The sequence below is a fragment of the Ambystoma mexicanum genome, chromosome 4q (genome assembly GCF_040938575.1).
Source record: "Ambystoma mexicanum isolate Mex_15411 chromosome 4q, UKY_AmexF1_1, whole genome shotgun sequence".
In the NCBI taxonomy this organism is placed as follows: domain Eukaryota; kingdom Metazoa; phylum Chordata; class Amphibia; order Caudata; family Ambystomatidae; genus Ambystoma; species Ambystoma mexicanum.
Window position 1 is genome coordinate 218907437 of NC_090928.1, and position 14204 is coordinate 218921640.

The following is a 14204-nucleotide window of genomic DNA, read 5'->3' on the forward strand; positions in this document are numbered from 1 at the left end:
GATTGGACGAAGCCTGGGCGCAGAGGAGATGCCAAGCCTGGGCGCAGAGATACCAAGCCTGCCGATTGGACGCAGCCTGGGTGCAGAGATACCAAGCCTGCCGATTGGACGCAGCCTGGGTGCTGGTATACCAAGCCTGCCGATTGGACGCAGCCTGGGCGCAGAGATACCAAGTCTGGGCGCAGAGATACCAAGCCTGCCGATTGGACACAGCCTGGGCGCAGAGATACCAAGCCTGCCGATTGGACGCAGCCTGGGCGCAGAGATACCAAGCCTGCCGATTGGACGCAGCCTGGGCGCTGGTATACCAAGCCTGCCGATTGGACACAGCCTGGGTGCAGAGATACCGCGCATGCCGATTGGACGCATGAGGAAGATCTCATTTCCTACCTGCCTCCCTGCCGCAGTGATGCTCTTTCAGACTAACACTGCCCTGGATTTTGCAACACGCCTTCAAGGCCTTAACCCCTGCACTCTCCTGCCCCAGGCACCCCACCATGCCTCCCAACGTTTCAAATATTGAAAGAGGGAAGGTTCGAGTCCCAAGACGAGAAGAAATTCTGAAATTGGCCAATTCTACATTTTAAACCGTATTCATTTAAGCACGGGCTGGCTGCAAATGAGTCTTCCACACTTTTTATTTGCTCTTGCATCTTTTCTGGTTGTGAGGAGTTTGGCGATCCGCATGATGGGCATGCGCTCACCTGTGCTATTTTGAAATGGATATATAATTTGAATAATGGTAGACCGACCCCGGGAAAATGTGTGGGGCTAATCCACACGCATTTTCCTATTCTCACGACACAACAGCATAGATCTGTGTATTCCATGTTGGACAACACCTACGGGCACAGTCCGCCCATGTCATATTTAGTTGGAATGTGACGGCCAATGAGTGCCCAATGTCAACTTGGGATGGGAGGGGCCAAACTTCCACTTGCCATGGACAGCCTGATTAACTTACAAAGGCTCCATGGAACCGCCCTGCAGCTAGTGGCAGCGATTAACATACCAACAGAAGGTACTTCAAACAGTCCGCCAGGGGGCCTGGCTGCAGAGAATAACAAAGGAGACGGGAATCCCAACCACCTTTCATATGTAAAAATCAACTTGAAGCCAGCTCCCATCGTCCGTATCAATGTCAAATGAACTGACATGTCTTGGTCTTTCATAAGATACCAGAATGTTGTTTGCGGAAGCCAAAGAGTCTGGTCTCTCAGCATCGTCAAGGGTGACCTGCTGCTTTGATCAGGATCCACAGGGAGATCCATTAAACAGAGAGACTTTGATCACAGCAGACGGCCAGATGGGTGGGACTTGGTAGCACAGGGAATGACCCCACAGCTCTTTCTGTTAAGAGGTTTCCACCATCTTGGTTCTGGGACACCCCTGGTTCCTGTTCCACCCCTTTACCTTTTCCTGTTGCAAAGCACTCTGGTTATGACCTCACGCATATGGAAAATTGTTGGTAGGGACCACAGAATTGGTTCACTAAGGTAGGCTTGGCCTACACCAATTGCTGTGGCCCACTTGGCTTTAAAAGAGGGCTGGAGCCCCTCTTTAAGCAGATCATCTGAAGACTTAACTTGAAGAAACATAGAAGAATTCAACCTTGGGTCCTGGCTGAAGGTACAGGCAGGAGGAAGGCCAGGATATTCAAAGTGGGAACCAAGATCTCGCCCCTAAACATCTCACAGGGAACAGAGAGTGATGCAGAACTCGGAGGACCCTCCAGCTGCTCCAGAACGGGGTACACAGCCAGCACACAGTGTGCCCTGCTAGGTAGGCTCTGCAGAAAGCTTCCTGGATAGGAAGTGCAAGAGTGCCCTCCAAACCTACAACCAAAGACAAAGCTGCTGACTGCAATACCCTGCATCTGAAGGCCGCCCGCCTTAAAGTATTCCAATCTGCTTGAATGCCTCTGGTGTACTAGAGGTGTGCGGCTTATTTGATGGTTTAGAAACTAATATTCACCCCTGGATCCAGGGGTACCCCGGAAGTTGATACGTCACACTGGTACTGTTCACTAGATGGCAAACGTGGATCCCTATTGGGCGGTTGGGGTTTAAATGGAAGGGACAGTAATGACTACACACTGAGCGGTTTATTCTATACTTGATGCCGTTGGATTTCCTGTGGTGGGCAGTGAACGCAGAGAGGTCCGCCGCCTCCATTTAGATTTGACACTGCGAATTGCACCTTGAAATGGTACTATTCGCTGCTGGATGCTTCAGAAGTCGCAAATGGCACGTCGAATTGTGCACGCTGGCCTGCGGTGTGGTTGACATGTCCCTAAGGTATTTCACTCTTCGGATACCCAAAACAGCAGTCTCTTTTAGATACTGGGTTATTCATGTCACTCACGCTGTCACAGAAGGTGTTGGCCACCAGTATACAAGTTGACGCTCATAGTAAGTACTGAAGCGCGGCGACGCAGGAGCCATAGCTGTCCGACCAGGGTAGTTTGACAAAGGACCTTATACTTTCATAGGGCCATTTCCTGCATCCATTTTCCAGCAAACCTATTGTCATTTGCTGAAGGGAAGAAAAGAAAACATGTCAATAAAAGAATAACATTGAGTAAAGGCATTATCTGCATCTGTCGTCTACAGTCCGATTTCCTCAATCAAAGCAACCCAATGTGCGGTAATGTAATAACATGCCTTCCGGTGCCCGTGCCATGGCGCTGACCACGGCCAACTAGGCGTGCCTAAAAGGGACTTGCACCCAAGGTGCTGCGCCGGTCGGTGCCCAAAGTGCTGTATCCAAACACTGTGCACAGAGGGGCCCAGCCCCCATCAATTGACCTGTTCGGCCACAGCAGGTAAGCACAGGGAGGTCCCTTTGAACCATCACTGGCTCGCAAGCAGGGACAGAGCAACTCAGAAAAACGACTGTTCAGAGCTGTGACGAGAAGGGCCGGCCTTAAGGCGGGGCTACCCGGGCCTTGACGAGGGGTGTGCGGGCGGTAGGGCGGGTGCCACATTTTTCTTTCACTGCACGGGACCCATGTTTTAGGATGGGAAAAAAAGTGTAGTTTAGAGGACAGTGGCCACCATTTTTGTCAAAACCTACATTGAGAATAAAGTGTAGTAAATAACTTTCACAACATTAACCAGGGGATGGGACATCATCCGAGGACAGTCAGCTGCTCACATATTGAGTGCACCCAAGCACTGTATTTTACCCTACTCTATCGACTGACCTGAACTAGGGTCCCCAAGGGCGTTCAACCCACAAACGCTTTGAGATCATACCAATGATATATAGAGCGCTATATAAATGCCAAATAACATAACATGTGACCCAGGGACAGAGTGAAGGCAAGAGGCAGAGCTCTGTCTGGCCTTGTAGACATGGTTAAACGCCCGCAAACTTGCGCTATGCTCCATCCTAGCTAGACCTTGAGTTTAATGCCCTGCATCAGGCATCAAATTAGAAGCTCAGGTATTTCAAGGAGCTGCGACAACCTGCTCCTTCAGGGAGCACCGTGCAGCTAAGCCTAACTGAGCGCCCTGCGTGGCCGTATGTGCTTCATTGTGAGAAAATTACTTGTTCACATAATGCTTTATTACTTCTGAGTTGTGGCCTGAGCGGTATCGGGTAATATTATCCCCACCAAAAATATCGCCGTATATATGGTCGTCTGGAACGGCCATAGGTTATATTTTTAGAGGGGATAATTTTTGGGGTTATTGGGACCAGGCTCCCTTTAAAATATGGGGTTGCAAGGGTGTCCCCCGCAGGTTCCATGCCTTATCGCCCCAAAAGTATGGCAATATTTCTGTATGGAAATATTTATTTTTGTGGGGATATTGACACATGGAACCGCCTGAGCCTTGTACATCATAGTGGCACCAATGACGGGACTATCCACAGTGCTCTATAAGGAATAATGAAAAGATATGAAACCATCAGTAACCACTCCACCCGCCCCCCCCTTATCCTCAAGCCCCTATGACCATACCCCACTTTGACTACACCTTGGTGCCTTGCTTGGATGTGACCATCCTGTCCTCATCTAGTATACTTCTGCCGTCTGGCTGCTGCATCATCACGCTTGGTGCCGACTGATCTACACCGCGACCATGGCCTTTGGGCACCCCCAGCACTGTGCAAATAACCTGTAACATAACCCAGTACCTGTGCCGATAGATGGCGGGCAGAGCTACTCTGCATAACCACCGAGAGCCTTCCTGGGCAGATAAACCTTCTCTTCCAATGTAGTGAGTGCTCAGGTTTCCAGTGGCCAGGTGTGAGAAGGCCACCAGTCCTGGTTTTCGCCCTGTGGATTCTTGGAGGTGTTCTTTTTTCTTTCCCATGTGAAAGATTGGAGAACTAAAAGTGCACGAATTCCAGGCAAAAACAGGACAGGGTGGCCTCTCCACGCCTGGCCATGGGAAACTTGAGCGTCTCAACGTCATTTCACTGTAGTAAATTGGATGCCAAGAGCCTAGAATTGTACTGCTGCCATTGACTGGATTATTAGTTACACAACTAGTGCATTTATTTATTATAGCATGTGTGGCAACGCCCAAACCCTGGGGTACCCCGGCGTTAGTACATGCTAAGTAGCATGTTACAGTGCAGTAGGATACAAATGCGTGACTGATCAGAGATGACCATTCAGGACCGTGCATAAAACCGGTTGATGCTCATAATTGCTTGGGATGCTTTTTGTGCACACTGGGCCTGTGCATGCTCCTGAGGCATAAAATGCGTAGGTTGCGTATCCTCAAAAGGGGCAGTTTCGTGTTTACCTGTTGCGGCGGTTCAGCGCATTGTTGTGCTGCCGGTTTGACGAGAAAGCAGTAGTCTGGTACTGGAATTTAGTAGGCTGTTGTCTCTTGCTGGGATCAACAGGCCCCCATGCCCCACGGTGCAGTAAAGGGTTAAATAAAAGTACCAGACGTTGCCCGATCAAGTCACATTAAGGATAGTGCCCCTCTTCCCCCTTACCATGCAAATCATTATCCCTTTTGAATATTCAGGGTTGGTTCTCGTTAATGTGGGGTGGATTAGAAGTGAGATGCCATTGGATAAGGCCAATCCCACGTGGACACAACGTCATTTTCAGTTTTGCATAGGTGTGCAAATGCCCCTGCCCGTGGGTAGCGCAGGGGCCATGGCCCGCCAGGAAGCTCACAATTCCTTCATATCAAACAAAATACCGTTCTTTTAGATGACATCCATTCAATTTGCCCTAAATTTTTGGGTGAGCGATATCTGGAGACTGGATTGCCTGTACCGAGTGTCTCCTGGTCGCAGTGTCCCAGCCCTGTGGCCCCTACTAGCCCAAAGCCCTCCGATGCTTGCCCGTCTGATCACCCCACGCACCTAAATTCTGCTCCAACTGCCTGATTAACTGAATCACCATAGCACAACCCATGGCGGTGACCAGTCCCATCTAATTACAGGGTGGGTGGTGGAGACATTCACCCGGTATGTGCAGCGTTGGCAGTGCAGGCAGACCGGTCCACGGTGGGAAACGTGGAGGTACCCACTGCCATCCCACATGGCCCTTTCTATCCCTGCGTTCTGCATGTGGCGCTGCCGTCTACGGAAATGCAGCCCTACGCCACCTGAGCCGGTTGCCTGCGTTGTCCAGGCCTTTTTTTTCTCCACAATTGGGCAAGTCTATTTTGGGCAGGTTAAAAAATAGTTTTTAAATGCTCGAACCAGTATCACGAAGACTTCCTGCCACAAAAAGGCATGACGGTCTTCCACTTGCAGCTGAAATCTAGCGGGTCCCTGTGCCTACCTTTACCTTTCCACAGTGGTATTTGTGAGACGACTTTTTTTCTGTGCTCCTTTGCCAGGTGTGAGTTTTGATCTGCTTGATAGTCTCTCAGCCTTTTCACTGATTTTTCTCACCTCATGAAATGTGGTTCTGGCAAGCGTCCAAATTTTTATCCTCTTCCCCACCCCAAAATCGGGTCCTTGACTTCTATATTAAAAAACGAAAGAAAACTGCTTCCTTTCCAAGTAGTGTTTGAAAAAAGCTGGTTGGGCATGTTCAGTCTTTAGTGAATTGTGTTTTTAGTGCACCACGGAACAAATCCATGTCACTTCTAATGTTTGCACGTTAAAATGCATTTATGTCGAAGAGGAGTGCTTTTTTGCTGTACCCAAAAAAGCACAGGGTGATGCTGTTCTTTCGCTCAACCATGCCAAAACACAGGGGTGTTGCTAGATCTGGAAAAGACCCGGGGCTACGCTGATGTCGGAACTGTCAGGACTGGGGGCTAGCTAGCCCTTTGGTTGTAGCTCCTGAGATTCTGTCAGGGGCTACAACCAAAAGATCAGTGGCTACAGCCCCCTCAGCCCCCCCCCCCCTCTAGCAACGCCCCTGCAAAACGCATCTGCAGTTTAGAGTTCTGCTAAACTGTCCCGTGACCGTACGCGAGATGGCCCATCTTGTCTTATTTTTGTTTGTGCCTTCGACTTCTGGGTCTTTTAGTTTATCCTACATTTCAAATAGCAAAGACAAGCTATAAGTCCCAGAATTCTAAGCATCGCCGTCTCAAGTACGGGCAAGGGACACTCGAGCTCTGTGTTTACTTGTGTTGCTGTGCAGAAGCTGCCTTGCAGTTAATGCTGGAGTTGAAAACCATAGGTGGCTGCACCACCAAGCCTGACTGTCATGTGCTTGGCCCCCTTCTGCACGCCCCATAAAACGATGAAATGGAAGCTGCCCGGAGCAATGGCAATGCACCATTAATTCGCAGGTTCCAACATTGCTTTTTGCTGTATGTCTACATCACTCTGTTATTTGAGAAGGAAATTAATGTGGCCTGTATTTTTTTTGAGTAAAGGAAAGGTTTGTTTCATCGCTGGTGCTGTGACTGAAAATAACATGTTGACGTAACTTGATTGCTGCGGTGTTTTTGTGTTTTCTCCCCGTAGTCCCCAGCTGATCGGTCGCGGAAAATTCACGCCGGCGATGAGGTGATCCAGGTGAATCGTCAGACCGTGGTGAGTAACATACAAACACGTTTCCCCTCTGAGCCTCGCTTCTGAGGACTTGTCCCGGAGGCCCCGCAGCTCCAGGGTAAATGCTAGTTCCACCACAGCTGGCTCCTAGCTCAGCCAGCGCGAGCACGGTGGCACACACTGCCCCCTGCTGGCCGCTCGGCTCGTGCTGCGTTCCCGCCACTCCGGGGCCGCCGGTGCAGTGGTTGCCAGGCGTCGCGCTGCCTGACAGACGAGATACTGGCGTTTGCAAGGGGAGTAGTAGGCTGCCTTTACACAATGCCAAATGACTGCAGACTAGATTCCAAGGCGGAGTGACTAATCCTACCGTAGGATTTGCCACTCCTAGAGCCCTCAATGCATGCTTATCGGTGCAAGTGTTTTAATATGTTATTTATTTTTATTTGCTGTGTTAAGGTTGAATAAATCAACATTTCACATGAAACACAAAGGACGTGAGAAGAGAACACGCACGCATAATGCGTCACAAACACAAGACATAGCACAGCATAAGACAGTTGTAAAACACGATTAAAAGAGAAACCAATTTCATAATTGGAATTCTACTGTCTTAAAAATATTTAAAATTCATTCTTTGTCATAAAATTCCGGAGTTATAACAAAACTAGTGGTACCATGTGTCTGTAGCTGTCATGCACGTGGGCGTGTTCGTTTTATTGTGTCATAACTTCCTATTTTAGAAAAATTGTAATCTGCAATCGCCCCGAAATTGCCTATACTGATAGCACAGAGCCGGACCCCGCTCCACCCCCTGTGCAGGGTGAATGGGTGGGGTTGGTGCATTTTCACTATCGCCAGTACACCCCAGACTGGTATGACGACCTCAGGCTCACATTTCAGCCCACAAACTGTTATGGGGCTGCACCCAACACTTAACATACAAACACACTTTCACAAATATATATTTATATAACATAATTATTTCAGAGGCAGCATCAAACCGCAGGAGAATTCCCAGCAATATTCATTAGAAAGAAACCGCTCCTATACATCAATGCAAAATTATTTTAACTTTTTAAAACCCTCATATGTTAGTAGGGTTTTTTACTAGTTTAATCTGTTCCAGAATTTCTCAGTGTTCAACCAATCCATCCAGTCACCAAACCGCCCCAAGAATTGAACTCTACACTCTTATATAGGTAAACATTGAACAGTGTTCTATTATCCTAGTGGTACTCATTGTATCAATCGCAAGACAATGAAAATCTGTGTATTGTCTACTGGAGTCTTTTAGCATATGTTAATGGACATTTGTACCGCACACTATTGCCACCAGAGTGGTCCTCTGGAGCTTTGGTGGCTCTGAAAGAGGAAGGGAGGGTGAGTTAGAGAGGAATGTGGAAAAGAGCAAGAAATCTGTGATGTGCTGTTGGCGGCCTCAGTCTGGTGGGTCCGTTAATTGGCCTTGGGTGTTTGCGGCTGGTAGTCGTTGTGTACTGTTGTGCGAGTCTGTTTTTTTAAATTTTTTTTTCTTTTTTGTATTATAGTGAAGTTTGTGCGGTTTGTTGTGCGGCAGGTTTATGGTGGTTTGGAGTTTGAGAGGTAAATGCAGAGGGGGAAATTGTTAGTGGAATTGGTTAGTTGGCATCTCTATCCTGAATTGACCTGTTGGGCTTGCGTAATCTCCCCAGATGGGGTGCGGGAGCACCCCAGCTCCTCTGTCCTGATCTGGGCCGTCCGGCGTTTAAGGTCCCTTTCCCACCTCCACCAGCCTCCCTCACAACCCCACCTGCCCTCCCTTCCCACTCATACAGCCAGTGCACCTGCCTATGTCCACAAATCAGCTAGTGTGGTGATTGCCAATATCCCGACAATTCCACAACACTGTGCTACCTGGTAGCAACTAAAGGCGAGTGAAGATGTTGGATGGGATTGGCTGGGGTTATTGACTTCATCTCCATGGGCTTCGCCTGTGTTCCACTCTACCCGGTGTCACCCGTCCAGGTGCCGTGGGAGCTTCTCAGTCGGTTCTGGGGGCTGCCTGTGTCCTCTCCAGTTTAGTCATCCTTTTACCTTTCTGTTTCGGTTTTCCGTTTGAGTCTGTGGTGTTGAAGAGCCAGGTTTTTAGTCATTTCCTGAATTTTAGTTGATCTTTGGTGTTTATTTCTTTTGGGATGATGTTCCAGGTTTTTGCAGCTAAGTGGTAGAAGGAGGTGCCTCCAAGTTTTTTCTTAAGGTATGGTTTTAGTTCCAGGTGGATTTCGTTGGTTGACCTGAGGAGTCTCGTCTCGTTGGCTTGTAGAATTCTGCTCCTTGTCCACTGATTGCTCTGTGCGTTATGCACATTGTTTTTAAGGTGATGCGATGTTTTACTGGGAGCCAGTGTAGTGTTTTTAGGGCAGGACTGATGTGGTCTTTTCTGGATAGTTTGAGGAGTAGTCTGGCTGCTGTATTTTGGATTCATTGTAGTTTCTTCAGGAGGTATTCTAGTATTCCGAGGTAGTCTGTTTGCATAGTCGATTCTTGACATGATGAGGGCGACGATGGTGAGTGTTTTGTGTGTGAAGGAGAGGAAAGGTAGGATTCTTCTTGCTGTGTGGAGGAGGAAAAAACATTTGACTGATGCATTTATTTGTGATTCTAAGGTTAGGGTGTTGTCCATCAGGACGCCCAGGTTTTTTTACTACCTTAGATAGTGATGGTGCGGTTCCCATTTCCGTTGGCCACAGGATGGCGGTTTCGTTCTTATGGTCTTTGGATACGATCATGATTTCTATCTTTCCTGGGTTGATTTTCAGGTTGTTGGCATTCATCCAGTTGAAGACTTCTTTTAGACAGTCGATTAGGGTTGAATGATCAGCTTGGGTGTCTTTGATTGACCAAACATTTCATGCAGAGAGCTGGTCCCTGTAGCAGCCAACCTTTTCGTGTTCCTACTCGATATCCAGAGCAGCGAGCACCTGTATCAGATGGTGGAACTTATGAGTTGCTAGAAAGGTTGTGATGCTATTTGAATATTCCACTCCGTGAGGGTAGACCCATTCTCTTTACAACGGGGCTACAGAGCAGAAACTTTGAAACCTTGAGATAAAGGTGTTTTAGCAGCCATTAGATGTCTAAACTCCCAGCTAGGGCTCAGTTATTCCGAGGGTTACGGTACAGGGAGTTACTGCTAGTGGTGTCCTTCCAGTCTACCAGGCCCCAATCTGCTACCCAGCAGTCAGTGCTCCACACAAGGAAGCAGTGGCCGGATTGGGCCTTTCAGCTAAAACTGTAAACTGGGGGTAGGTTTGTGGTTTTCAAATTGCTTATTTTGCACCCTCTGAACCGTGACATTGGTCACAAGCAGACCTAATTTAAACAAAAGTTAAATGTGAAATTGTGGTTCTCCCTCGGGTAATTTTCAATATCTGTAATGGCAAATGATGCGTTTGTAAGCACATTAGGCCAGTAGCACTGATCACAACTTGGATCGATGAAAGACTGCTTTACCAACGTCTTGTGGTTGCTATTTGAAAGAATGTGTTGGCATTTTAATTGCAGATTATTAAGAGTAATTGATTGAATTTGAATCCAGTGTTTTAATGATTAACTATTTGGCATGCGTTTCACTTATGCGCCCCCATTAGTCGCGTGCCAGATGAGCAACGTATTGAACGGTGAACTTTTTTCACCAGAATGCTGCAGTGAGAAGGACATGCTGTTGACGCATTGAAAGCATGGCGCAGGGGCCCAGATAAGTCTTAAAATGGGAGTATTTAACTAAATATAAAACCAGGTACAAATTGATTTTTTGGGGTAGTAAAAAAGAAAGTCCCACTCCTAATGAGAGTATTTTTAATCAATTTTAAAATAAGTTTTTGAGTGTAAAACCTATTTGCACCTAGTTATTCATGCACACTAAAGCGTGCATTTGTACCTCTTCGGATCAGGCAGTAATAGTTTCTTCCTGTGGCACCACGTGTACGACTGTTGCAAACCCAGCCATGGAGCTGTGTGGGCCAAAGCAGAGGGACATGACTATTATGTGGCTGTTTCCTATTTTCTGTTGGGATTATTTTTGCTCCTATTTTTTCTTTTTTGGGAGTATTTGCTGATTTTATTTATTCATTCCTTGCGTCAGCCACCCCTTTCCTGTAGGGCTTCGTGGCTGTGTCCTACACAGTGCTTGTGTGGCCCAGGCAGTTGGAGGTTGGACTGTATGCATTTGCGTTTGCATTATGCACTTTCCAGCTGTGCAAAGCACATGAATATAGCACATTTGCTGATGAACAATATGAATGGTGCTACAGACACATGCGTTTCATGCACTAAGCAAGCCAGTTGAACTGTATCAGTTGGGCCTTCGTTTATTTGCTCATTCTGCATTTGGCAAAAATGCACCAACCAACCCATTACATGCCACCCAAGAGGAGCCGGGGCAGGCCTACTAGGGTACAGCAAAACAAAAGAGGTGATGGCTGGAAGGTTTAGAATGAATCTTAACCTCTGGCATTGCTCTGGACAAGCCTCCAGGCCATCTTTCTTCGCCTGCCAAGCCATTACAAAAGGGGAAAGACCATATGCAAATCAGGCTTGGCCACACCCCAAAAGGGGCAGTCCAGCCCGAACTGCTAGGCCACATCCCTTCTGCACGAGACCACAAGCATCCCCAGACATGTTTCAGCCTTTTTGGGCGTCATCAGTGAGGAGTAGCTTGGGTCTCTAGGCCCAGCAGGCACGGGACCCACGTCTGGGCATACCCGTCCCACTCGGGGTGACCACAGCAAAACAAAAGAGGTGATGGCTGGAAGGTTTAGAATGAATTAACATCTGGCATCGCTCTGGGCAACCCTCCAGACCATCGTTCTTCACCTGCCAAGCCATTACAAAAGGGGAAAGACTGATCCAACAAGGGCGAAATATGTTTGGAGATGCTTGTGGTCTTGTGCAGAAGGGATGTGAACTAGCAGTTCGGGCTGGACTGCCCCTTTTGGGGTGGGGCTAAGCCTGATTTGCATATGGTCTTTCCCCTTCTGTAATGGCTTGGCAGGCGAAGAATGATGGTCTGGAGGGTTGCCCAGAGCAATGCCAGAGGTTAAGATTTATTCTAAACCTTCCAGCCATCACCTCTTTGTTTTTGCTACTAGGTTACAGCACAGACGAAGTCCCTGCTCCAGCTAGCTGCACCACTCCAGATGTGCACCCGCTCCGAGCAGTTTTGCATCTGTTGAGCGGCCGGCATAGTTTGTGCCGGTTGATCGGTGGTTCGTTTTGCTGCTGAATCGAGCGACGGTAGCACACACTTCTCTAGAGTCACCAGGTTGGCCTTGATTCTGGTCCTCCTTTTCTCCTCGTTTGCCACATCACTATGCCCATGCACACCACTCTGCTGAGGGAGCTCGCAGCAGCAGTGTACTCTTCATGGGGGTGGGGCGCACCTTCTATGCACCTCGGCCACCTCCTGTAACGCTTGCTCTTCCGTGCATGGAACCTCCTCCATGATGGAGCAGCAACATGCAGTCTATGATCACGGCTCCACAGCATGAGAGAGCTCGACTGCTGATCATCCCTCGGTTTGAGCGCCCCCAAATGTGTAGCTGGTCCTTCTCCGTTGCTGCAGCCAAACTATGGAACGCTCGACCATTCCCGATTCGGGCTACCCCCGAAAATGTCAGCTTCCTCTGCCTGTTTAAAAACCTTTCTGTTTTAAATATCCTTTCGTCCTGATGTCCCCCAGCGCCATGATGCTTCTGTGAACGAGCGCTTTATAAAACCTAGTAACATAACATAATTATCTGCCAAATCCAGTGCTGGCAACTGCTTTCCCACACTGTCCTGGCTCAGCCTAAACCCATTGCTGTTTCACCTTCTCCTTGGTGTGCACACTGTGGATCTGAGCAACATTTTAGATTCACTGCCTTAGCCGTACCCATGAGAGCTGACTGAATATTGAGCAGAGCAGTCTGCGTCCCTGGGCCAAGTTAGGGAAATCTGCATGTGAAGGCAACCTAGAGCCCCGAGCCCGTCCTTCTGGGCCCCTGTGCAAATGGAAGCAGCATGGGGATTGGGTTGGAAATGCTTGGCGTCTCTAGTTATTGTGGTATCCCTTTGTACACATCACATTGACTGTCTGAGGAACACCGATGGACTGTAAACCTAGTAAGAATGCATGGTTGGTTGTGTCACACATTGTGCATTGCACACCTGCTTGGCTGACAAGGGACGCTCTCATTTTCTTGCCGAAGGTGGGTTGGCAGCTGAAGAACCTGGTGGAGAAGTTGCGAGAGAATGCCGGTGAAGTGAAGCTCATCCTAAAGAAACGACCCACGGGCACATCCAATTTTGCACCCGCACCTCTGAAGAACCTTCGCTGGAAACCCCCCCTTGTGCAGGTATTCTCAGAGGGTCTTTCTGCGGGATGGGCTTACTTATTGCAATGCCTTCTAGTGTGAAATGCAGACGAAGGTCCCAAATCTTAGAATTGCCTGGTTATGTTTGGCCGTTATGGCGGATTCTGGAGGGTGCAGCAGTGCGGTAACTGGACTTTCTATCGAAAATGGATTAATCGAATTGAAATCCAACAATGTATTCATTGAAAGTCATTACCATCGACCTGCACTTTTATTGAATATATTTAGTTGGTATCAGGTATTAATATCGCCACATTTTGGTCGCCGTAAATAATATCGCCGGGAAAATGTCGTGGCGATATTATTTGGGTGACCATATATGTGGCGATGGGGGCAAACGAACAAAAATTTGGGGTTTGCGGGGGTGTCCCCCGCATGTTTCATGCAATAATGTCGCCACAAAAAACGACCATTTTTCGGTGATATTTTTGCATGGCGATATTTTTGTGGCAACATTATTACATGGAACCATTTAGTTGGATTTCGATTAGGGTTAGGGCTGGGGGGTGCCCTTGGATGTTGGGGGCAGTGGGGGGGAACCCCTACCCTCCCAATAAAGAAAATGTTACATGAACCTGCCCAGTGCCGAAATACTTTAAAGATTTCAGGACTGGACAGCTCCATGTAACATTTTAACGTTAAAAATAAATGCATCAAAATGATTTCTTTTACCTTTTAAAAGCACATATCCAGCGAAACGTGTCCATTCCTATATTCAATGGACCGGTTTTGATGGAAATGTACTTTTAAATGTAAAAGATAGCCTTTCGATGCATTTATTTTCGTTGCGTTTTGTTTCAGTGGATTTGCTTTTTCGATGGTTGGGCTTCGATGGAAAGACCATAAACCCAGCAGTGCAGTCTCTAGGCATCCTCCAGC

The 14204-nt window shown here is 48.0% G+C and overlaps 1 protein-coding gene across 2 annotated transcripts in view; it reads left to right on the top strand.

Annotated features, from left to right (window-relative positions):
- CNKSR3 (CNKSR family member 3) overlaps positions 1 to 14204 on the top strand; it is a 1181575-nt gene that overhangs the window by 230101 nt on the left and 937270 nt on the right. For both annotated transcript variants that reach the window (XM_069607749.1, XM_069607750.1), the window contains exons 8-9: positions 6907 to 6975; positions 13161 to 13307. In XM_069607749.1, the coding sequence (XP_069463850.1) occupies positions 6907 to 6975; positions 13161 to 13307 (216 nt within the window). The remainder of the gene's footprint in view (positions 1 to 6906; positions 6976 to 13160; positions 13308 to 14204) is intronic.